The following is a 25881-nucleotide window of genomic DNA, read 5'->3' as shown; positions in this document are numbered from 1 at the left end:
CAACGTAATAACAAACACTAACCGGGACTATTTATTTCCGTTTCTGGTTTTGTGCGCCCAATCAGGTGAACACTAACATCACTACAGCATGGGGAAACAGCGAGGCACACAGTCTCCGTTTTCCTAGCTCACTACTGGCTGGGGTCCAGAACTATTGACCAATCGAAATGCAGTCAGTTTTTGAGCTAGCTGCCATTTAGGTCCGCCACAGCCCTTTTTACACGCTCACACACGCAGCCTCACCACCTTCCCCTCGGCTCAGTTAAACGACCGAGGCAACGACGGACAGGTGGGTGAGCGCTGCGCGATTTTTACAGATATCTTTGCAAAATAGACTGTTTGGGTCTATATGGGCGGATACATTGAGTAACATACAGTCTCTCAATAATATCTGCAAGTTGTTTCGACTTAGCTAAATCTGGCTTCATTATTTTCCAGCAATTTACTATCACTTTGAAACACTTTGTTTTTTAGAAATAGTTTTTCATTTTCAATATTGGGAATAGCATAGATTGATGGCAAACAGTTGATCAACTCCCTAAGGGGCTTATATAGGAGTCTCCTCTCACTAACCCGATGACCCGTGGTCCTGCCTTGCTTTGCTCGCTTTTTTAGTTGTTGGCTCCTCAAAAGTTATATATATTCTATGCCTAGAAGTGCAAGTTTATCCCCTCTCTTTTCATTTAGAGCGTGGCCTCTTTCTTCCTGAGCGAGCGCCAGGAGAGATGAGGCCTTTCCTCCCTTCAATGATGGGTGAGTAGATAATGCAAGACTGTAATATGGTATTTACAGTGTTTGGAAATTAGTCTGTACATACTTAGATCCACTCAATTTCTGAGAGACTATTATGTATTGTATATAGACCATTTTCTCTTTTCTTTTTTCTTTGTGTGTTTTGATTTCACAGGAGAGTTCTTGGACTGAAGAGACCATACCATTGGTAGGTCCTTTTTCACAATTGCAGTAGTGTACTTCATAGGTCCTGACGAAAGCCCGTGAGGGCTGAAACATGTTGACCACTTTATATCTTTGATGGTTAGTAATATTTTTCAAAATACTATACCCACTCTGCTTTTAGAACATACCGTCCTGATGGTCACCCTTAATAAAATTATTTGTTAGTCATCACAACAGGTATTTTTAACCTTTTCACCACTATTGTTTTCTTTTGGGCACTGCAATTTTTCCTATCAGCTCTTTATAACACCCGTCTTCTGTGTGATGGTTGATTTCTTGCGCGTTTGATGATCCGCACTTTACAAACCTCATTGAATTAATTGAGGAGTTGCCTTACGGGCATCATTCGCAGCTATAAAACCCAGATGACGGGGCTCCACCAATCAGGTGTGCTGATGGGTTTCTTCACTCATGAGTTGAGACTTTTCTGACTGCTCTCCTATGTTTTCTTATATAACCACTAAGTATTAAATGTTCTCTCAGATAACCACTAGGTATCAGACATGCTGTTCCTTCATAATAAGTATTATCTATTATGAGAACTTATTAGACCTATTGTATCTTCCGTGTTTTTTGATTATTGAGTTGGGGGACAAGATACCAATTGGTCTTTAAAACTTTTCCCCTAGGACCCCCCCTTACATGTTTGTTTTTTGGTAAATTGGCATTATGGCCAACTCCCTTGATTTTGTGTGGTGATTTTAACATTAATTTTGGCTGTTAGGAATTGGAGTTAAATAACAACAACTACAGGGGTAGAAAACCCAATGTTTTAGGGCATTGCAGCAGTTAGTGGCTGACCATGGATTGGGTAATGTGTGGCATACCCTGAAGTATCCAGATCCAGGATTTACATTTTATTCCTACTCTGACAATAAATTAGTCCGGCTGGATTCTTTTTTTATACCAAGGGTCCACAGCTGTTGGAAATCCCTACCATCAGTAGAATTACTTTGGCAAGATCCTTTTCCTTTGATAGAAAGCTCTTACTGGATACTCTGTTTCTTAACCATATTAAAACCTGGTTAGTGCAGTTTCTGGACATTAATCGGGATTCAACGTCCAGGGCCATAGTGTGGATGCCCTAAAGGCCGAATTCAGGGGGGAAGCTCTCAGCTATGGACTCTTCAGACTGACACAACTCAAAATTAATATGCAGGGCCTCCTGGATGATCTTAGAATCGCGGAGGAGAAGCTTATGCAAGGGATGCGATGGCTCGCTGTAAGGCAAAAATCAATTTAGAGCCCGCAGTGATTCTCTCCTTAGACGCAAGTATGGCGTTTGACGTGGTAGAGTGGCCATACTTATTTGCAGCTCTGCGTCATCTGAGCTTCGGACCAAAATTCTGTGAGTGGATCCGTCTGCTATATACTAAACCAATGGCACATGTGGTGGCTAACAGGCACATTTCGCGAGATTTTCCATTATCCCGCGGGACACGACAGGGATGCCCACTATCCCTTCTATTATTCACATTGGCCTTGGAACCATTGGCGGCATGGATTATGTGGGAACCTTCCATCCGTGGGCTGCGTTGGACTGATACCTGGGAGGATCGCATATCACTTTATGCGGATGACGTGCTCTTATATTTTACCTCCCCTAGAAAAGCTCCTGAATATATGCAAGAAATTTGTCCGGGTGTCTGGGTACAATATTAATTGGGCAAAATCTGTTCTATATGTGCTGGCAGGCCCACCGCCACTATTACCCACGGACTGCCCGCTGCGGATTACAGAGGAAGTGTTTAAATACCTAGGCATATATGCATCACCAGACCCCGATGATTTTTTTGTGCAGAATTTGAAATCCCCACTAGAACGTTTCAAACGTGATGCGTTGGTCTGGCGTGGCCTCCCCCTCACACTGTTGGGCAGGGCGGCGCTTTACAAAATGATAACGCTCCCCCGGTTCCTCTATGTCCTCGAAAATACCCCGTTCCCTGTTCCACAGGCTTATTTTAAGACAATAGCGGCTGATGCCTCCGGCCTGATATGGGGGAACAAACCGGCACGCATCGCCCAAGACAAGCTGGTGCGTAGCTGGTATGATGAGGGGTAGCTCTCCCGAATGTGCAGATGTATTATTGGGTGGCCCACCTTAAAATAATCAACTATTGGCTCCACACCCCGCAGGACGAGCCGGCACATAGGGCGGACAGGCTCTCTCTAGGGGAGAATGGATTTCTGACAGCGTTGTACGCCAAGCGTATGCCCCCATCCTTGATCGTCCCTACTGCACACACAATCCAGATATGGAACCGGGCCCAGGTGAACTTTCAATGTTTGGGGAACATCACACAAATTACGCCACTCTGGGATTCACACAGACTGGGGCGACTTCGTAACAGTAAGGGTTTCACCAATTGGGACAACATCGGTATCTCCACAGTGGGGGATCTTTGGAAGAAGGGTGTGGTGGTGACTTCTCCCATTTAGAGACACAATATGGAATGGTGCAGACAGAAAAGTTTAGGTACATGCAAATTAGACACGCACTTCAGGCAATCCTTGCACCGGGCACGGACATATCAGAGGCGAACCCACTAGAGGATAGACTACTTACGGAACATATGGCTGAGAGGGCGACGTCCTTTACATATCGTAAGTTAATAAATAACCTGCTAGATCCGACGCCCAAGCTCCGACAGAAATGGTCCCAGGAGGTGGGTGACTTTGATGATTCAGAATGGCAGGAGGCTCTTCTCCGCGGGAGACGGCTATACCCGCACGGCTCAAATTGGTCCAACTTAAAGTGTTACATCACACTTATTACACTAGAACGACACTCTGCGCCATTGGGAAAGCCCAACATCAATACTGTCTACGTAATTGTGGGGAGGAGGGTACCTTTTTTCATACATTGTGAGAGGGTCCTCTTGTGGCTGCATATTGGGCCAAGGTGATGCGCACTATCTCCCAGGCTGTGGAGTTCTCCCTATTGCCTGAACCGAGACGATGCCTGTTAAACGTGTGGGAGCCCAACGATCTCACTCATCAGGAACAGGATTGGGCCATGCTCGGCATGGCCTTTGCTAAACGTAATATTGCTATGCTGTGGGGGTCTGGGGACACGCCTACGCTCCGGAAATGGTGTACAGACATGGATGAGGCGACGGTAACTGAGAAGACGGTCTTTATACATCGTGGCTGTCCCCGTAAATGGGAGAAGGTGTGGGGAGCATGGAATAAGTTTTCTGTGATCCACCTGAAACCGAAATGGATGATGTATCCGCTTGATGTGATTGTTTTTCTCGGAGGTTTGACGCACGAGTTACGAGTAATATATACTGTATATGTGAGAGTGGGTAGGTTTAGCGTTGTATTAGCTAAAGCACTGCTTGCAACCAATCATGATTATATTTGTCGATGTACTGTTTGCCCTGATTTTCAATTCAATAAAATAAATTAAAAAAATAAAAATATCAATTTAATTTGGAGTAAGGAAATAGCTAGTAAATGCATTATTTAGAGAAGAGATTTATGAATATGGTGAAACTACAGGACAATGTCTGGCACAAAGGTTACGTTCTAAGGAAGCGGCACAAAGAATCAGCACTATGACTGACTCAGGGGGAGGATAATGGAAACGAGTGACGGGATTCTATATGTTTTCATGCATTTTATGAGGTGTGGTATGCTGAGAGCAATCGTGATGGTCTAACTGGGGAGGCGCCGTTACAAAATCTAGATACAGCAGTGCTAGGTCGGGAAGAACAGATAATGCTGGATACCCCCATTACTATGGATGAGCTTGAAGAGGCAATACACTCATTGGCTAGTCATAAGCCGGCTAGCCCACATAAGCTCCCGCTGGTGGTTTATAAAACATTTTTTCAGGAGCTTGAGGGTGATATGCTAGCTACTCTACAGATGCACAGTGTGGAAATGCTCCAGCATCTTGGGAAGAGACAAACATTGTTTTTTGAAAAAAAGACAAGCCCCGGCTCTCCTTGGCTCCTATAGACCGATCTCCCTATTAAATTTCAACAGGAAAATCTATGCCAAAATTTTAGCAACACGATTGTCACGGGTGATTGCCCCTTTGGTTTCCATCCACCAACATGGTTTTATACTGGGCAGGGGCACAGTCAATAATATAAACAGGGTAGTGACCCTGTTGAACCTGGCAAAGGTACAACATACTATGCTGGGTCTGGTACTATTAGATGCCGAAAAGGAATTTGACTGTGTCTCCTGGAGATTTCTACGGGCGGTATTATGCAGGTTGGGGTTTGGCTCTGGTTTTATGAAGGTCATTCAAGTTATGTATAAGTCTCTGACTGCCAGGATATGTATAATGGGTAAGGAGTCTAACTCAGTTCTTATAACTAGGGGGACAAGGCAGGGCCTCCCGTGCGCTCTGCTTTTGTTTGTCTTGTATATTAATCCTTTCTTAACAATGTTGGAAGGAAGCAGCAAGATTAGCTCTGCAGTATGTGGGCAGCATCAGTTCCAGGTATTGGCTTATGCAGATGATATCACAGTAGTGAACCCAGACCCAGCAGCAGCTATCCCGGAGATAGAACGACTCCCCAATATGTTTGGTGTGGTATCAGGGTATAAACTCAACCCAACTAAAACACAGATTATCTGCACCAAGGCGGCCTGTCCAGGCAACCCAATGGTAACTGATGAGGTTACATATATGGGGGTCAAAATCAGGGTCTGTCTGAAGGAACTAGAGACCTACTGGGGGGCCATTCTTGCTGGAATCAAGCAAGAATTAGATCATATGGAATGTCTGCACATCCCACTGGTGGGGCAGTGTAATGCCCTTAAAATGAAGGTTCTAACCAAAGTGTTATATTTTTTTAGAGCAGTACCATTCAAATTAGCACGGGCGCAGCTGCAAAAATTACAATCAATATATGACAGGTTTATGTGAGGGAAGGGCAAGTCCCGTAGAGCACTTTAATACATGCTACTACCTCGTAAGCGCATGGGGTGGGCAGTCCCAAATTTCACATTCTATTACTATGCTTGTATTTTACAAAACATGTGTATTTTGTTAATGGCTGAAGGGGTGGGAAATGAAGTGGAAGAACTGTCAATGTACCAGACGTTGCTTGGCACAGCAGCTAAGAACTGCTTATTTAGGATTTTGGAGCTAAGCTATTAAAAAAATGGTTTAAGGTTGTGGTAGCGGCATTTAAGGTTTGGAAGGTGGTGTGGAGAAGCCTTTTTATACACCTACGGATGCTACCACATTGCTAACCTCAGTTTTCTTTGGGATGGGAGAATGGATAGATGGAGATCTAAGGGAATAAGTCAAATAGATGATTTGTATGACAACAAAGGCCTCCTCCCCTTCTTATGCCTGGCAGAAAAACATTCATTGTCCATAACCGATTTTTTCAAATATTTACAGGTTCGAGAATTTTTATATATAAGTCAGAAGCAGAGAGGGATAAAGCCCAATCTCCTGGTTGAGACCGTAAGATAGGTGTATTATATAACTGTTTGCTGGATATACAGCAGGACAACTTGGCTGCACAAAATCTTAAATGGAGCAGTCTGTTGGGGCGGCAAGGGGTATTTATGGAGCATGCTATAGATATAGCTGAAAAAATCTTGGTATCAGCCAAGTTAAAAAAGACGATATTTAGTCTGTATCATACTCCCGCAAAAATGGTAAAATGGGGTGGCACGAACAAAGGGAAATGCTTTTGCTGTGGGGAGGAGAAGGCTGATATTGTACATATCTTTTATGCGTGCACCTTCTAGCACAACTGATGAGACACATCGAAGGGCTCCTGTCTGATATTACGGGGGTAAGCATCAAAATCTCACTGAAAGTAATATCACTAGGGGGTTGATTCCGATCCGGTAAAAAAAACGTCCGTACGAATCGTATCCGGAGCCCTCTCCGTACGACTCGTACACACGCCGTACGACCCGACGAGTACGATCCGGACCAGGGCATCAGGACGCGATCTGTACGGTCCACATCAGGTAAGGGCGATTCGTACGGAAAAACGCACAATCACATACACACCGTACGGTGCGTACCCTCCATGATCGCAGGGGTATGCCCCGTACACCCAGCGTACATAGGGTACGGTGCGTACCCCCATGATCGCAGGGGTACGCACCGTACACCCAGCATACATGGGGTATGGTGCGTACCCCTGCGATCATGGGGGTATGCATCCCATGTACGCTGGGTGTACGGGCGGGGCGTACCCCTGCGATCATGGGGGGTACGCACCGTACCCGGGGGGGGGGGCGTTCCATACCTGTTTCGGCGCGAACTCTGCTTTTACGGCTGTTTTCAGCTCCCGTAAAAAAGGGTCGTACGGTGCGTACCCGACACATATCGTACTTGCTGGGTCGTATAAACCAGCCACGAGCCGTACAGATCTCTTGTACAGCGGGTTCCGACGAAGACTCATACGGGGATTCGAGACGTACGGTCTCTGTACGATTCGTACGGAGTCCGGCTCCTGGTACGAATCGTACTTCGACGTACGTATGCGGGAGGTTGCAGGGTACGATTCGTACGGGAAAAGGCTACGAACTGCTATTCGGAGCAGTTTTTCCCGAATCGGAATCGACCCCTAGGTGTCGGGGATAGCTTCATACAGGGGCAGGGGATGTATAAGTTTCACTATTTACTTTTTATGGCCACAGCCGTGGCTAGGTTATGTATTGCATCAGTTTGGTGTTACAGAAGGATGCTCCTACTTTTGAAATGTGGAGAGCTAGATTTTATACCGTTTACAATGTTGAATATAGCCTCTATTCCTTTAAGGCTGCACGAAGACGAACATTGGATGTACAGATATGGGGTCCCATGATCTAGAATATGAATTAGCAAATTAATTTGTACAGTATCCTTTAGTGTTTTGGCAGTATCGCATCATTAACTTGGTTATTATTTGCTTAAAAGAATGTTTATAATCGTTATAGTGATACATGTTATGGATTGGTAATAAATAAAATAAAATAATAAAAAATAAACGTAATATGAAAATGTGTAAGCTGAATGTTATTGTTTGAAAGGCACTTGTTTAAAACAGATTAATAAAACTACTTCACTAAAGAAAATATTAAAGCTTATGCAGCTATAGCCATCCACGAGTAAAAACACAGTCACCTTCAACTGTTTGGATTGTTTCACAATCCTTGTGAAATGGTAACAGTTGAGTCAAGGGAAAAAGGTGGAAAAACAATTACTTACCTATTTAAGAAAGTAGTTATATACTTTGAGTTCATAAATTATTGTAAATAAATGGATTCTTGCTAGTTCTCCATTCTCCACCTTCATGGCATCAATAATTGTATTAGATTTTCAATAAATCATATGCTGGAATTTGTGCTGCAATAGACAAATTCATGTGCAGAGTTAAATCCAAGAGACAAATCTACTTGTGGAAATTCGGGGGGGGGGGGCTGGGGTAGAGCGAGGGGTATCAAGATGGCCAACAAGTAGTGAGACTCCTGCATTTCGGGACACCTAAACAACACAATCCTGCACCTAAAGAAGTTGTAGGGGTCTGAAAGAACGTATGAATCGCAGGTGGTGAAGTGGTGAGGTGGAAAGAGCTGCTAAATACAGCAGGCAACAGCAGAACGGCCCCCACTGCAGAGGGCCGTGGAAGAGGAGAGGAGCGCGGCTGCAGCCTACCTTTGAGACGTGAATGGCGGCAGGGGAAAATACGCAAGCACGCGACAAACTCCCGACTGGGGAAGCAGCAGAGGACCAGAACGCGATCGTGGCCCCGACTGCTATGTGGTCGCTGGAGGCCCGCAAAGGCACAGCCGACACCTTATTGAATACAAAGTACGGAGGCTGGGGGCTGGCGGGGGAATGAGCGGAGCACCCAGCTGAATACAGGACAATATCAACAAGCCCAATTTGAACATTAGCGAGCTTGCGGGGGTGGTGGCCACTCCCCGCCCCTTGGCAGACCGGCATCGTGAACAACGGCGGACTATAAATAGTGAAATGAAATAGCATTTATAAAGCGCCTTGTTACCCGAAGGCATCCCAGCACTAGTAAGGGGGCTCTGAACGGCGTGTTGCTGCAGCCCGTGGCGTGTGTGTCAAGGAGACGGGCAAGGGAACAACAGCGACTGACGTTTGAGGGCCACAACTTTACTTTAGCGGTCCAAGAAGCTAAGAAAAGGTACCTACCAGATAAGAAAACATTGCAGCAGGCTAAAATCACCTATACTACGCTTTACCCTGTCCGACTACGTATCACACATCAGGGCAAACAACATTTTTACACATCTCCACAACAAGTCATAGAATTCATTAAAAAAATCCCCCGAATCCCGTGCAGCAGGCAAAACTCACTGACTGAAAGTAGAGATGGAGTAGTATAATCAAGCAGACAATAGGAATGTTCACGCACAGCTCAGATATGGCGCCCCCCCCATGCGGTACCACTTCAAAACACCCACTAAAGGTTGCATGCAGTGAACTAACCAAAAAGAAATGTCCAAGGGTTTATAAGGCAAAGAACACCAACAGACTGAGGCGGAGATAACGTGCTAAAGCACAAATGGACAAAGAAACAACGCCCCTAACCAAAATGGAACACTTCAGGTGCACTATACAAAAATCTGAGACACCCTCCACCCATGTAGTAATACCTGGGAGGAGACCATGCCTCGTCCACTAGGCGACAAGCCCTAGCATGAATTCCCTCTACTAAAGGAGCGAGCAATTGGACTGCTCCTCCTAAGACATTATTTTTCTGTTATTTGTATTTTTTTCCTCCTTATTTTAATGTTGACATTTCCCTCCGTATTGAGTTTTTTGTCACTCCGGACTTTCCCACAGATCGTTCAGAACCTCAGCCAACTATGGATGTATTTCAGAGTAACCTATATTTTGTAATAATTCCAAGTTTGATAGGGCATGTTCAATCAATCAATCAATCAAGTCATTTGTAGAGCGCACTACTCACCCGTAGGGTCTCAAGGCGCTGGGAGGGGGGGGGGGGGTGCCGCTACTGCTCGAACAGCCAGGTCTTGAGCTTCTTCCTGAAGGAGAGGTGGTCTTGGGTCAGGCGCAGATTGGTCGGAAGTGAGTTCCAGGTCTTGGCTGCCAGGTAGGAGAAGGATCTTCCTCCTGTTGTCGCTCTTCGGATGCGGGGGACGGCGGCGAGGGCGTGGTTGGTTGATCTGAGGAGGCGCTTGGGAGTGTAGAAGCTGATCCGGTTGTTGAGGTAGCTCGGGCCTTGGTCGTGTAGGGCTTTGTGCGCGTGGGTGAGGAGCCGGAAGGTGATTCTCTTGTTGACCGGGAGCCAGTGCAGATCTCTCAGGTGTCCGGTGATGTGGCTGCGTCGGGGGATGTCGAGGATGAGTCTCGCCGAGGCGTTCTGGATCCGCTGGAGTCTCTTCTGGAGTTTGGCCGTGGTTCCGGCGTAGAGGGCGTTGCCGTAGTCCAGTCGGCTGGTGACGAGGGCTTGGGTGACCGTCTTCCTCGTCTCGGTGGGGATCCACCGGAAGATCTTACGTAGCATGCGCAGGATGTTGAAGCATGACGAGGAGACGGCGTTGACTTGTCTGGTCATGGAGAGGGAGGAGTCCAGGATGAAGCCCAGGTTGCGTGCGTGGTCCGTCGGTTTGGGTGCGGTGCCCAGGGCGGGGGGCCACCAGGAGTCGTCCCAGGCGGAGGGCGTGGAGCCCAGGATGAGGACCTCCGTCTTGTCTGAGTTCAGTTTCAGGCGGCTGGTCGTCATCCATTCGGCTACGTCTCTCATCCCTTCGTGCAGGTTGGCTCTGGCGGTGGCGGGGTCGTTGGTCAGGGAGAGGATCAGCTGGGTGTCGTCGGCGTAGGAGATGATGTTCAGGTTGTGTTGGCGTGCGATGGCCGCGAGGGGGCTCATGTAGACGTTGAAGAGGGTTGGGCTCAGCGAGGATCCTTGGGGTACGCCGCAGATGACTTTGGTGGCCTCTGACTTGTACGGTGGTAGGCGGACTCTTTGTGTTCTTCCGTCGAGGAAGGAGGTGATCCATTCCAGTGCCTTCTCCTGGATTCCGATGTTGCTGAGGCGCTGTACTAGGGTGCGGTGGCAGACAGTGTCGAAAGCCGCGGAGAGGTCCAGGAGGATGAGGGCCGCTGTTTCTCCGTTGTCCATCAGAGTTCGAAGGTCGTCGGTGGCGGCGATGAGGGCGGTCTCCGTGCTGTGGTTCGCTCGGAAGCCGGACTGTGAGGGGTCGAGGGATCCATTCGTCTCGAGGAAGGCGGCCAGCTGTTTGTTGACGGTCTTCTCGATGACTTTGGCCGGGAACGGGAGGAGCGAGATGGGACGGTAGTTCTTGAGGTCGGTGGGGTCTGCTGTGGGTTTCTTGAGGAGAGCGCTGATTTCGGCGTGCTTCCAGCTCTCAGGGAAGGTGGCGGAGTCGAAGGAGGTGTTGATGATGTCCCGCAGGTGGGGTGCGAGGACAGCGTCGGCCTTGTTGAAGACGTGGTGAGGGCAGGGGTCAGTCGGAGATCCGGAATGGATGGAGTTCATGGTGCGGATGGTGTCTTCGGTGCTGATCGGGGTCCAGGTGCGGAGGGTGGTGGATGGTGGAGTCGTTGCGGTTGTGGCTTGCGTTGGTTGGTTGTTGAAGCTGTTGTGTATGTCCGTGATTTTGTTGTGGAAGTAGGACGCGAGGGAGTTGCAGAGGTCTTGCGACGGGGTGATGTCGTTGTTTCCGGCGTTGGGGTTGGAGAGCTCTTTCACGATGTTGAAGAGTTCCTTGCAGTTGTGTGCGTTGTTGTCCAGCCGGTCCTTGTATGCGTTTTTCTTGGTGGCGCGGATCAGTTGGTGGTGTTTCCGGGTGGCGAGTTTGAGGGTGGCCATGTTGTCCGTCGTTGGTTCCCTTCTCCAGGCTTTCTCGAGGGCTCGACAGTTCTTCTTGGAGCACTTGAGTTCGTCGGTGAACCATGGTGTTTTTCTGCTGCAGGATCTGCTGGGCGGGGTCCTCAGAGGGGCGAGTTCGTCCGCGCAGTTGCTGATCCACTTCGTGAGGTTGTCGGCGGCCTGGCTGGGGTTCGCTGAGTTGGCGGGAGGGTGCTGGCTCAGGGAGGCGGTGAGCTGGTCGGCTGTGATCTTGTTCCAGCTTCTTCGAGCAACCTGTTGCTGGAGGTGGTGGGTCGTCGTTCTTCTGAAGGTGAAGTGGACGCAGCTGTGGTCCGTCCAGTGGAGTCCTGTTGCGTGGCTGAAGGTGACGTCTTTGCTGGAAGAGAAGACGGCGTCGAGTGTGTGTCCGGCGAGGTGGGTGGGGGTGGTCACCAGTTGCTTGAGTCCGAGGTTGTCGAGGTTGTCGAGCAGGGTGGTGGTGTTGCGGTCGTTGTTGTTCTCCAGGTGGAAGTTGAGGTCCCCCAGGAGGATGTAGTCGGCGGAGGGGAGAGCGTGCGGGCTGACGAAGTCGGCGATGTCCTCGCTGAATCGTGTGCGTGGTCCCGGGGGTCGGTAGATCAGGGTGCCTCTGAGGGTGGTCTTCGGGTTGGTGTGGATCTGGAAGTGCAGGTGTTCAGCGGTGGTGAGGGTGTCGTCGGTGTTGGTCGTGATGCGGATGGTGTCTCTGTGGATGATGGCGATGCCTCCTCCGGTCTGGTTGTCGCGGTCCCTCCGGGTGATCTTGTAGCCCTCTGGGATGGCGATGGCGATGTCTGGGGCTGAGGAGGCGTTCATCCAGGTCTCGGTGATGAAGGCAACGTCGGGGGCGGTGGTGTCGAGCAGGTTCCAGAGTTCTACGGCGTGTCTGTGGACGGAGCGGGTGTTGAGCAGGATGCACTTGAGGTGGGTGCTGCTGGAGTTCGGCTTGGCGGGTGCAGGGAAGGTCCGGATGCAGGTGAACTTGCAGGCGAGGCAGCTGAAGGGTCCGTGGGTGTGCTTCGGGGCGGCTCGGTGACATCCTGGGATGTGGCCGGTGTTGAGTGCGACGAGGTCGGAGGCGCTGTAGGTTCGTCGGGTCGGCTTCCGTCGGTGGGGGCCAGGGGTCCTGGCGCTGGGCGCGGTCCAGGCGCGGACGGGCGCAGACGGGCTTACCTTTGGCGCGCCTTCGGCGCACAATCGGCGCGCCCGCTGCGCGTCAACGCTGCGCGTTCGCACGGTCGCCATTTAAGGCGAAGTGCGCGGGTGGGCGGGGCAGCTGGGAGGCGGGAGCGGGGAGGGAAACAGAAGAAAAAAGGGGCGGGGCTAAGGCGGTGGCGGGAAGCGGGAGCGGGGGGCGGCGAGATGGGCAGATGCAAAGACAAGCACAAATGCGGCCAAAAAACGGGGAGAAAGGCAGAGAAACACGAGGCAAACAAGCACAAATGCAGGCAAAAAACGGGGAGAAAGGCAGAGAAACACGAGGCAAACAAGCACAAATGCAGGCAAAAAACGGGGAAAAAGGCAGAGAAACACGAGGCAAACAAGCACAAATGCAGGCAAAAAACGGGGAAAAAGGCAGAGAAACACGAGGCAAACAAGCACAAATGCAGGCAAAAAACGGGGAAAACCAATGAGAGCGCTCAGGGCGGCAGCGAGGCCGGCGCTGAGACAGAGGCAGGCACTGGGGGCACACGCAGCAGCTGGTGGCCGTGCGGCGCGGGGGTGTCCCACAAGTGGGTCACACTCACCTGCGTCGCACGGTCGCCATTTAAGGCCAAGTGCGCGGGTGGGCGGGGCAGCTGGGAGGCGGGAGCGGGGAGGGAAACAGAAGAAAAAAGGGGCGGGGCTAAGGCGGTGGCGGGAAGCGGGAGCGGGGGGCGGCGAGATGGGCAGATGCAAAGACAAGCACAAATGCGGCCAAAAAACGGGGAGAAAGGCAGAGAAACACGAGGCAAACAAGCACAAATGCAGGCAAAAAACGGGGAGAAAGGCAGAGAAACACGAGGCAAACAAGCACAAATGCAGGCAAAAAACGGGGAAAAAGGCAGAGAAACACGAGGCAAACAAGCACAAATGCAGGCAAAAAACGGGGAAAAAGGCAGAGAAACACGAGGCAAACAAGCACAAATGCAGGCAAAAAACGGGGAAAACCAATGAGAGCGCTCAGGGCGGCAGCGAGGCCGGCGCTGAGACAGAGGCAGGCACTGGGGGCACACGCAGCAGCTGGTGGCCGTGCGGCGCGGGGGTGTCCCACAAGTGGGTCATGTTGGACCCTTAGAGGGCAAGGGGAGGATGTGGGGTAGTGCACAGCATGTTGGGGAAGCTGATGTGGGTGGGGGGAGGGGGGCCTAGCAGATCGCAATGTGAACATAGAGCAGCTCAGGACGGGAATTGGAGGAGTACACCCAGACCAAGGCAACACCAGCCCCTGGAAAGGCATAGAGACATCATTCCTTAGAAGCTCGAACATACATGGAAGGTAGCGGGCAGCAGACAGGCCTGAATTTAGTGACATTGGACATCCAGGGCTTTGGGTCCCACGTAAGAGAAGACACCTCCTGGCTTACTTGGACAGGCACCACACGCACATAGCCATGCTGCATGAAACGCAAAAGGCCCCCGCAACCAGTCCCACATTCGCAACCAGATGGGCATCACAGAGGAATTTTTTCAATGTACTCCTCGTATTCGAGAGGGACTGCCATCCTTATTAAGAAGAACACACCATAGGTAGCAAAGGGAGCTATAAATGACCTGTGAGGGAGGTACAGTGTGGCATGGGGGAAGCTGGCATCACTGTCAGTCACATTAGTGAACTGCTATGGCCCTAACATAGATGACGAATAATTCTTCCCCAATCTGTGGGGGGTGATCATAAGCATAGGCTCCACGCATTTTATCTGGGGAGGAGATTTTAACCTGATTATACAACCAGAGCTCAATCGCTCTCATCCTCAGCCACAACATTATACCAGGGCTCAATACCAACTGCAGCAGATTATGGAAGAACACAGACTAATTGACGCATGAGGGTCGCCTACCAAACGCACAGCGAAGGGACACATCACTCCACTGTGCATTCCAGCTGGTCGCGGCTAGACTTTTCGCTGGCGAATAAACTCAAACTGTCTGGAGGCTCAAGACCTTCTCGGAATGCGGAAAAGTTCCTTCTTGAACCCCCCTCCTTCAAAAGAGAAAAACTGTTGGCACAATCGTTCTCAGGTAATGCGGTGAGCACCTGGAACTCGCTTCCTCCTTCGCTCCGTGCCATCACCTCCATCCAGATCTTCAAAGCGGACCTCAAATCTCTTTTATTACAAAGACACTTTCAGAACTAATTCCCTCCTTCTCAGACCCTGCCAGGAAGTTCTTTAGTCATTGTAAATTTGTCACATATGTTTATATTTTTGCTTATACATCCTGTGCTTGCTGTGTTTGAAATTGTGTTCCTTTTGCCTGCGTTGTTTTGATTCTATGGCCTGCTATTGTTCGCCAGGAAGTTCTTTAGTCATTGTAAAATGTGTCATATTTATTCTTACTTTTGCTTATACAGTCTGTTCATGCTATTTTTGTTTGCTCTATTCCTGCAACAGTTCTCTCATGTAATGTAACGGGTAAAGTTTGCGCTTTATTAAAATGCATTAAATAAATAAATAAATAAATAAATTCCCTGATGTATATGCAGATGACCCCCGGGAAATCCCTTCAATTACATACCGTGGTGTCTCATTACACAAGCGTTGCCAGATGACCCCTTCAGGATTGAACTAGGGCAGGAATTGGAGGACTTCCTTAAGCGTAACATAGAATCCGTGTCCTCCCGGGGAAACAGTATGGATGCACTGAAAGTGACTGTAAGAGGCGTATGTATAGCCAAGGCAGGGGGTATATTATTAAAAGACATCAGGCACACTCTGGGAAAACTGGAGGAACGTCTTCATGACCTGGAGAACGAACTTCACACTACCAACGATGGGAAAAAATGGGCAAGAATAAGAAAAACACTCACTGAGTACCAAAACACGGCTGGGAGGGAAAGCCTCTTTCGCGGAAAATACTACAGGGCCATGAGCTATGGGAAGGGGGAGAGGCTGGGAAAAGCGCTGGCAGAATTGACACGCACACCCCGATGTTCTAACTATATTATGGTAGTCCGAGATTCAGAAGGGAAACCCCAGAAATACACAGAGGCAATACTGCAGGCCTTCCGGAAATATTACTCTTTGTTATACTCCACTCGAAGATCTACTACAATAGATGCAGATTCCTACCTAGATGCAGTAGAATCAGGATGATTGAGTGACATGCAACGGGAGTTCCTCGCAGCTGTGTTTGAGGAAGATGAGATCAGAGCTGGCATCATACAAATGGGGTCAGGCAAGGCTGCAGGTCCAGACTGGCTACCGGCCGATTTCTACAAAGCAGATATAGATATAAAGGTTCCCTTTCTAAAGCATCTACATGAGGAGGACGCTATATGAGGAGGACTGCAGCTGGGAATCCCGCCACACACCGTGCGCGAGGCCCCCATTATCTCCCTCCCGAAACCAGGCAAGCCAACTGATTGTACCGAGCCATATCAGCCCCTATCTTGAATAAAATGTGATGTGAAAATTCTTGCCAAACTGTTGAATGGCCTGGTGCTCCTGGATCAGGCTGGCTTCATCCTGGGCAGAGCCACCTCGCACAATTTGGGCACGCTGTTCTCCATTATTCACGACATAGACCTAGAACTTAGTGCCATGGCAGTATTCCTTGATGCTACAAAAGCTTTCGACTCCCTGGAATGGGACTACTTGATAACGGTGCTGAGAAGCATGGGCTTCCCCTCGAGATTCATTGCGTGGGTGTGCTTATTATACCATAAACCGATGGCAAAGTTGCTTATAAACAGTGCACAGTCCCTCACATTTGGCATAACTCGAGGCACTAGGCAGGGATGCCTACAGTCTCCCCTTCTTTTTGCCCTTGGGTGGAACCGTTGACATCTAACCTTCGGCAACAACCATAGGGAATATGCGCTGAGGTACCCATCCAGACATATACTAGTGCCACTCTTTGCAGATGAGCCACCTCGCACAATTTGGGCACGCTGTTCTCCATTATTCACGACATAGACCTAGAACTTAGTGCCATGGCAGTATTCCTTGATGCTACAAAAGCTTTCGACTCCCTGGAATGGGACTACTTGATAACGGTGCTGAGAAGCATGGGCTTCCCCTCGAGATTCATTGCGTGGGTGTGCTTATTATACCATAAACCGATGGCAAAGCTGCTTATAAACAGTGCACAGTCCCCCACATTTGGCATAACTCGAGGCACTAGGCAGGGATGCCTACAGTCTCCCCTTCTTTTTGCCCTTGGGTGGAACCGTTGACATCTAACCTTCGGCAACAACCATAGGGAATATGCGCTGAGGTACCCATCCAGACATATTAAATAGTGCCACTCTTTGCAGATGACATCACGTTATATCATAGGGAACTCCAGATCAGGCGCAATGATATACTCTGTGAATTCATTAGATTTGGATTGCTTTCACGAATAACAATCAAATCACAAATCCTCTCTCTTACCCCAAACACCCCCTGCTTCTGCCAGTATAGCCACTGAAGTGGTGTGAAACAGACCTTAATTAACTAGGCATAGTCATCACCAGGAATAAGGAGGAAATACAGAGAGCCAATTGTGGCAGGGTGTTGGAATCCTTAACGGACTCTATTACCAGATATATTGCAATGCCTCTGTGCCTGGCCGAGCGCGTAGCATGGATGACAATGGTGATCCTACCTCGATTGTTGTATCTGTTCATAAACATTCCATACACCCTGGGACACCAGTTCTTCAAGAGCTTGAGAAGCCAGTTGATATGACTTCCCTCGGGGGTAAACAACCCAGAATCAAGTCGGATACTCTCACAAAGCCCTTTTCTAAAGGGGGATTTGAAGCACTAGATCCAGAGCTATATTCATTAAGTGCACAAGCATATGCAATACATTGGTATAATCCCCCTCCCTCCATGCCGCACCCTGTGGTGAAACAGGGGTACATGGCACCTATTCCACTTACCGACTTTCTCAGAGTCGACCAAAAGGAGGCTGGACGTGGGGACCCCACAATCACAGATACGAACAAAGCCTGGAAAAGCATTGCGAGGAAGCTACAAGCACCTATGGAGTATTCACCGGAGCTGCCCTTAAAATACCAACATTATCTTCCAGTAACTCACGAAGCGATGTGCCATCATATGTTGCACCGACATAACCTGCGCACATGGGGATGCACTGTATGTAGAGGGGAAGTTCAGACACATGGAAGAATTCTTTGGGGAACACACTCCCTCACCCATTGAGATCTTTATGTACATATGGCTAAGGCAAGATGTTAAGCCTCCCCAGACTTCCCATATGAACCACCTGCACTAACCCCACTGCACAACAGGCTTCAGGCCAACTGCCCTTCTCACGCGGTATCAAGACTCTACAGAAGTATCCTTACATCGCAAACGGAAAACGAATAAAGATGCCAGAAAGGGTTGGGAAATGGAGCTAGGTTATCTGCTATAAGACATGCAGTGGCCATACTGCTGTCAGCAGACCGAAATGATAACGTCTAGTAGCAGATTACAGATCATTCATTTTAAGTTTCTACACAGGATGTACCGTTCCCCAGCATGGCTATACTGGTATCATCTAAAAGCTTCAGACAACTGTGACAGATGCGAGCGGCATGGGAAGACTTCCTTCACCTGGCCTGGACATGCAGCACTATCTGTAAGTACTGGGAGGTGGTGGGAGAGGCCCTATCCAAGATAGTGGGAACACATTTAAGCCTGACTCCACTTAATGGGCTACTAGGGTATACAGAAACAGTGGAAATAACAACCAGGCGATTTGTGGCACTCGGGTTGCTCATGGTTAAACGCAGAGTAGCGTGCAGGTGGGGGAGGGGAAGAGTCCCTACGTTTAAGGAATGGTTACAGGATCTGGTATATTGCCAGGAACAGCTTACCACATATGCAGAATTAATACCACTGAGTTCCAGACCTCTGAACATATGGGATCCCCTCAAGGCATACCTCCTGCAACCCCTATGGGCAACTAGATAATTGGTGAGACACCCCCCCCCCCCCACACACACACACACACACACAAGATAGCAGGAGAAGAATGCCAACACAATCCCTCAGGAGGCACTCCATCACAGGCACCGGAAAACCCTCAAACAGAAATACAATACCCAGGTGTATGACTCTGATGTAGAATAAATGAAATGCAGAGATGACATATACGGATTTATACTGATCTAGAAATATGAAATACATTTTTCTTGCCTACTAGCTTGCTGTTAATTATGAAAATGCAAATAAAAATAATTTTAAAAAAAATACAAAATAAAAATCTGCAGGTGGAATTTCTGACAATCCCCATTATTCAAGATTGCATTTTTATAAGTATGATAGGCCCGATGCACATGTACTTCTAGTGAGGAGGTACGTCATCAGTAGAACTACATGACCCACCCTGTATGGAGGACTATTTTTCTGACATTTCCACCAGGTTTCTGTTAAAAGGATTTGATTCAACACATTTAAAAGAGATTGTGGTACACTTGTGGAGTTAGTAAGGTGGATTCTCATTGATTAGTGATACACAAAATAGGAAGTTATTCCAGTCCAGGCAGAATTATTGTATCCATATTTTCTTTGATGATTTTCTATTTCTGCTTCCCTTAAATTACACTAACCAATCAGAACCTCCAGTATTGGATCAGATTTCTCAACAGCTTCAGTTTTTTTAGTCATAACTTTAATGTTACATGTCAATGGTTATTGCTTCTGGTACTGAGCTAGCACATTCCCAACACCAAATTAGTACATCTCATATCAATACACAGATCATAACATTTTATATGACACATGCTTCACAACACCCTGAATACTGAAGTACACTCCTTGTGTTCTTTCTATCAGTGAACAACAGATACACAAGACACATTAAGTACGTAATGGAAGAGAATTAATTATATTAATATTAGAACAGAATTGAGCATACAACGTCCAGAAAAATATATTATGCACTATTAACAAAACTAAATAAGAAAACTGCTTACTTTCAAAGTTGTTTGCTTCGATGGCGACCAACAAGGCCCACTCATAGTAAAGTCTTCCCTTTTCTTTGTAGCTCCCATTAATGTAGTAATGACCCAGCAGAAGTAGGACTTGGATAAAGTCAATACTGGACTTCTTGTTCTGAAGTCTACAAAACATCATCGTGGATTTTATTAGATAGAGTTCAGCCAGACTGTAAGCATGTGAATGGAGGCACAGAATTCCAATGTTTGCCAGAACAATAGCCTGGTTAGACCTCTGACCCATCTCTTCTGAAATGTGGCGAGCTTTGTAGTAATGCACAGCAGCCTGCTTGGTCTCATGAATTTTTCTAAGCGCTATAGCACTTAGATTGTAGATCACCCCTGACTGTTGGGAAGTGCTGCTCTCACACTCCAAAAGTTCATTGAAAATATCCAGTGCCATGTTGTTTTGTCCATCAAGAATATACAACCAACCAAGTGAAACTAAAGAGTTCCTCACTTCTTTTGAGTCGCTGAAGGCTACTGTGTCAAATGCCTTTCTCATACACATGATGGCTTTCTTGTGTTCTTTGTGCCATGCATACAGTTCTGATAAACTGGCACAGAGGATGGCAGAGAGTTTTTTCTCCTCTTCAGTGCTCACCAATGAAAGAGCTCGCCTCAGGTAGGGTGCAATTTGTGTTGGGTAAATCTGACCAGTTTTTTTCAGCCCATAGAGTTTTGAAGCATTTTTAAGGATGCACTCAACGCTTTTCATGTGACCCATGAATGTAGTAGATCTGTGAGAAGCAGCTTTTACACAGCTCAGTGCAAGGTGAGGTAAATATTTGTGTGTGTAAACATCACTAAGTTTGTAATAACAATTCACAGATAAAATCATGTTGTTGGAATGAAAGGAATTGTTCAATGTCTGCAATCTTTCTAGAAATGGCAATGCCTCCTCATATTGTTTCAAATGAGTGTAAAGTTTCACCAACAGAAAGCAGGCCCTGGCTTCAGAATTTTGATCTTGGCTCAAGACAGCCTTTTTTAGGGCATACTTCAGTAAGACTGATTCCGTTTTCGAACTACAAATGCAGTTTGGGATCACCATGAGCAGTGAAGCCACCTTATCAAAAATTGGCAAGTATTTTTCTCTGTAACTCTGTTTCAAGTAGATATCAGTAAGATTTGTGTAGAGAGCAACAACCAGAAATATGTCACTAAACTCTCCTCTAATGACGCCTAAAGCTTCTTCAAAATATACACGTGCTTGTGAAAATTTGAGCTTTTTTGTGCATAGCCTTCCCAGGAGGAAGCATATTCTTATTAGGGCCCAATTCATGTTTGCCTTCTTGGCTGCCTCCCTGACTGTGCTGAGATATCGGACAACCTCTTCTTCGTCAGAATAGCCATGAAATATGTTTTTTAAGAATGAGTATGATAAATCATAGAGGTCCTTAAACCACGGCTGGTATGCATCACCGTTTAAGAACAGCAGTAAAGACTGTACGCTCTCTGGTCCACTACTGAACTCTTGATTTATGCAGAAGCATGCCATCTCTGTTTCTTTGTCCGATGATCCAGCTTTAACTGACCATTTGGAATTGTCCTCAACTTGGGTCTCTGTTATTTTGCTACGGATCTGATCATGATGACTATTCCAGAAGGTTTCCTTCAGGGTTTCCTTCTTTTTAACTTTATTACATAAATCTGCAAAAAAGAAAACAAGAACAATATTTCTTCTAAGCAGCTTGTTAATAATGCCTGAATGCAATCCCTGTACTCATTCATACTGGGCAACCTAACACATTCAAAGTAGGCATAAAGTGGATTTAAACCACTCCTACCTCCAAGAAAGTCCTCAGAAAAATCCTCCTCTGTCTGCAAGACTTTACAGGGAGAGCCTATACTTTCAGCACATGACATTCCACTGACCCCTGTTGGATTGTCTTGATCAGCTGCAACATTGGACCCATGATTTCCATAGAATTTGGGATCTTCGTATTTTCGCTGATATACAGTGTCCAACTTATGTTTCCTCTTTCCACTTTCTTCCTTCATCATAGTACAATATATGCATGCAACTAACTTGCCAGTAGCAATTAAGGAATATGTAGGAATCGCTATTGTTTTAGCAATTTCTACATGCATAGGCTTTTGCGACTCCATAATTGCGATTCCTTAATAATCGCAATTAAAGAATCGCAAAAACCTACCTTGATGCATATGCCCCTAAGTGTCATTTTTTACTCTAACAGCTACTGTCTTTCGGTAACATGCTTTCTAGTAAAGACTGTCTAACCACAGATTCCTCACCTTTTTGCGTATTCCCCCAGGAGTCAGACCGGATCTGACTCTGTATCGATGTTGCTCCACATTGAATATGACGTGTGTTGGCCTATATAGGCACCACCCATGTACACTGACAAGAGTTACTTTCTGACCCGCCTCATCCGCAGATGAAAGCTCATACCAGATCAGTCATGACCAGTGTGCACATCTCTAATAAGGAATCTTGTAAACTGAAAGCATAGTTCACAGAACGAGGAGGCAGGAGGGTCGATGAGGAATCTGCTGTTAGAATCTCTACCAGAAAGATAGAGATAGATATTTCAAACTGCAGATTCTTCTCCTTTTGAAAAGATACCAAAGCATGCATTGGGTCTGTGAACTTGCTCAAACCAAAACGTCCTGAAGGGTCGAATGGGCAAAATGTCCACCCCAACGGGCCTGACAGTCCAGACAGTGCTTCATGAATGTATGAAATGATGCCCACGTAGTCATCTGGCAAATATCCAGGACAGGCCCCCTGGATGCCAAAACAGCGGTAGTATGCTTGGCTCTGGAATAATGAGCCTGCATCCTGTCAAGAGACTGCGTTTTTGCCAAAGCGTAGCAGAGCGCAATCCCGCATGAGATGATCCTCCTTTGCACAGCCTTGCCTTTCTTTGCTCAAGTGAATCCGATAAAGAACCGATCCTCCACCCAGTGCTTTCTGGTATGATCAATATAGAAGCTGAGAGCCTTTTCAGATCCAGACAGTGAGTCCCTCCTCATTCCCATAGAGGTGAGGTGCAGCAAAGAACGCCAGAAGAGTGAATTGTGACAAACATGAAAGGAAGTCACAACCTTCGGAAGGAAGGAGGTTCAAGCCCACAGAACCAGCTTGTCTGGAAAGAAAGTGGTGTAAGGAAGGTTGACAGACAGGGCTGTAACTTGTTCACTTGCCTTGCTGATGTTATGGAGCCAAACAAGATTGTCTTGAGAATAAAGAGCCGAAGAGAACAACTGTGTAAAGACTCAAAAGGTGAACTAATGAGGACAAAATTTAAATCCCATTGGGGCATAACAAATGGAGAAGGGGGAACACATATTGTAACCTTTTAAGGAAGCTTATCACAACAGGTGGCTTAAGTACTAAGGGCTGGTCCAGCAACCAATAAATGGACAAAAGAAATGACAGGTACCTTTTAACCATGTCCAAAGCAAGGCCTTGCTGGGCAAGGGAAAACTCAAACACCAAAACATCTTACAGCTTGTAATGGAGTGCGGCAGTCTGAACAGCAGGCGTATGCTGATTTGGTTGAGGGCACCTGGCTGCCAAGATGACTTCAAAAACTTTGGGAGAAAAGGTGAAAGGCACTCAAATGACGGTGCTCAATCTCCAAGCATGGAGGTGTAGGGTGCGCAGGTTCAGGTGCAGAACCCTGCCCTGCTGCTGCAACAAAGATCCTCCCAAAGGGCAGCCTTATCGAGGACAGATGCTCATGCACTGGAGTCTGGATACCATATTCTCTGTGTCCATTCTGGAACCTAAAATTAATTGTGCCCCGTCGGTCCTAAATCTTCTCAGTTCTCGGGGCATGAGAGGTATCGGCGAAAAGGCATACAGGAGTACCAAGGTCCACTATACGTGGAGCGAGTCTCAGATCGAGACACCTTAAATACTCCAATGTGTAAAAGTGCCGACATTGCATGTTCTCAGCGGTGGCAAAAAAAATAGAGGCAGGATTCTCTCCACTCACGGAAAAGACCATACACCACCTCCAGATAAAACTAATTGCAATCTGCAAACCATCCGTGGCTTAGTTTGTCCTTTCTAGCGTTCTGGGTACCGGCCACGTGATGTTTTACCAGAAAAACGGCATAGCAGTCCATTCACATCCAGAGACACAAAACCTCTTGGTACAAGGTCCACAATCACACCATGCCCTGCTTGCTACAGTGCTACATGGCAGTGGTGTTGTCCTTGAGCAACAGCTTCACTTTGATGGAGGGCAGGAAAGCTTTGAACACCAGGTCGATGATATGGAGTGGGGCATCCACCAGACATCAGATGCTTCTGATCTCCATCTCTCTCAGATAGCCTTCCCAAAACAGAAGAGATGAATCGGTCACTGATGCAAGGGGTATGGAGAGGAGTCTAATACTGATGCAAACGTTGTCCTGCAGCCACCATTGGAGATATTTTATACTATCTGCCTAAATCTGGACCAGGTAAAGATCCCCCCTGGTGCTGTGCCTACTGGGACTTTAGATCCAAATACAGAGCCTGCATACTCCACCTGGGGTGCTTGACCAGCATTATGCAGGAGGCATTCAGTACCAGCAGCTAAAGAGCCATCCTCGCTGAGATCCAATACGAAGGTTGAAACGTCGGATCATAGCCCATAGACAAATGTCCCTTCATCAGCCATTTTTCGAGTAAGGAGAAGACTGGAACTCCCGATCTCCAAAGATGTACTGCTAAAGCTCACTGGTAAGACCAAAAGGGAGCACAGCAAACTGAGAATACTCATGGCCTACCGTGAATCGCAGGTAATGCCTGTGGAAATAAGCATCCTGGAGGTCCAGCCCCACCATACAGTATACAGACTACAGAGCAGATGTGAACTTGTCTTTCTGCAGGAAGGCATGGAGAGGCCAAAGTTCTAAAATGGTATGGTGGGCTCCATCTTTTCTGCATCAGGAAGTAGAAAGAGTAACAACCATGACCAAATTCTGGCACCAGTACCCCCTCACTGGCTCCGTTTGGCCAAAAGATTGTGCACTTTCTGCTGCAAAAGCGAGAGTTGGTCTTTTGATATGCGGTTTGGGGATGGTGGTAGGTGCTGCAGGGTTTTGAGAAATGGTAAAACATAACCCCACTGAACAATTTTCAGGTTCCACTAGCCAAAGTTATCGCCCACCATCCTGGCAGAAAGTATCAGATCTAACCTCCGACAAGGTGGTTGTATGTCAACAAGGGCATGCCAAAGAGGCTTGGGAGGAGGTGGCATCTGGGGAGGAAAACAACTGAGTTGCATGCTGTCCTTGTTGCCTTCTCCTGGAGATACAGCAGCAGCATCCACAAAAAGGATAGGGTGCTCTGATTGCTGTACCAGCTGGGGCTATTGGCAATATTGTAAACCTTCACCATAGCCATGGAGGCGTCAAAACTGCTGGTGCTAAGGATGTGGAAGAGCAGAAAGGTCCAGGGAGCATGCCATGGCCCTGCTAACTTTGAAGATCTCCAGGGGTGAATACGCTTTATCCCAAAAAGTCACAAGTCATTAAAAGGCATGTCCATAAGACTGGTATGAAAGTCTCATAAAAAGTAAGTGAACCACATCCAGGTGTGCGTGCGAATCGCCACACTGGTGCCAATAACCCTGCCAAGGGTGTCAGTGGTATACAGTCCACAATGGATGGTGAACTGGACCACATCACAATCACAACAGGCGTGCATGGTGTAGGAAAAGTATGGCCAGGGCTTCCTACTGGACCATGGGCAATACTTGAGCCTTAGAGTCCCACAGCTCGTGAGAGTAGCAGCCTTAGAGGCAGCTTGCATTCAATCAGAGAAAGGCAACAACTGTAGAGGAAAAAACTGCATACCAAAAGTCTCTATTCTCTTCAATTCCCTATCAGAAAAAGGTGTAGGAAACTAGCTTGGGTTTACTCTACTGGCCGAAAGCTGCACCGCAAGCTCTAAGGTGTAGGGTGCTGGATGGAGAAAGCTGGGGCACCTAGAGCAGGATGA

At 47.5% G+C, this 25881-nt stretch overlaps 1 protein-coding gene across 1 annotated transcript in view; it reads right to left on the bottom strand.

The window, feature by feature from the left end:
* SH3TC1 (SH3 domain and tetratricopeptide repeats 1) overlaps positions 1–25881 on the bottom strand; it is a 328239-nt gene that overhangs the window by 77521 nt on the left and 224837 nt on the right. Inside the window, exon 12 of the mRNA XM_078678530.1 lies at positions 19896–21569. Within this exon, the coding sequence (XP_078534656.1) occupies positions 19896–21569 (1674 nt within the window). The remainder of the gene's footprint in view (positions 1–19895; positions 21570–25881) is intronic.

This window comes from Lissotriton helveticus, chromosome 2_2 (genome assembly GCF_964261635.1).
Source record: "Lissotriton helveticus chromosome 2_2, aLisHel1.1, whole genome shotgun sequence".
NCBI lineage: Eukaryota > Metazoa > Chordata > Amphibia > Caudata > Salamandridae > Lissotriton > Lissotriton helveticus.
Note: the sequence above shows the minus strand (reverse complement) of the source record. Positions and strands in the feature narration are given on the sequence as shown.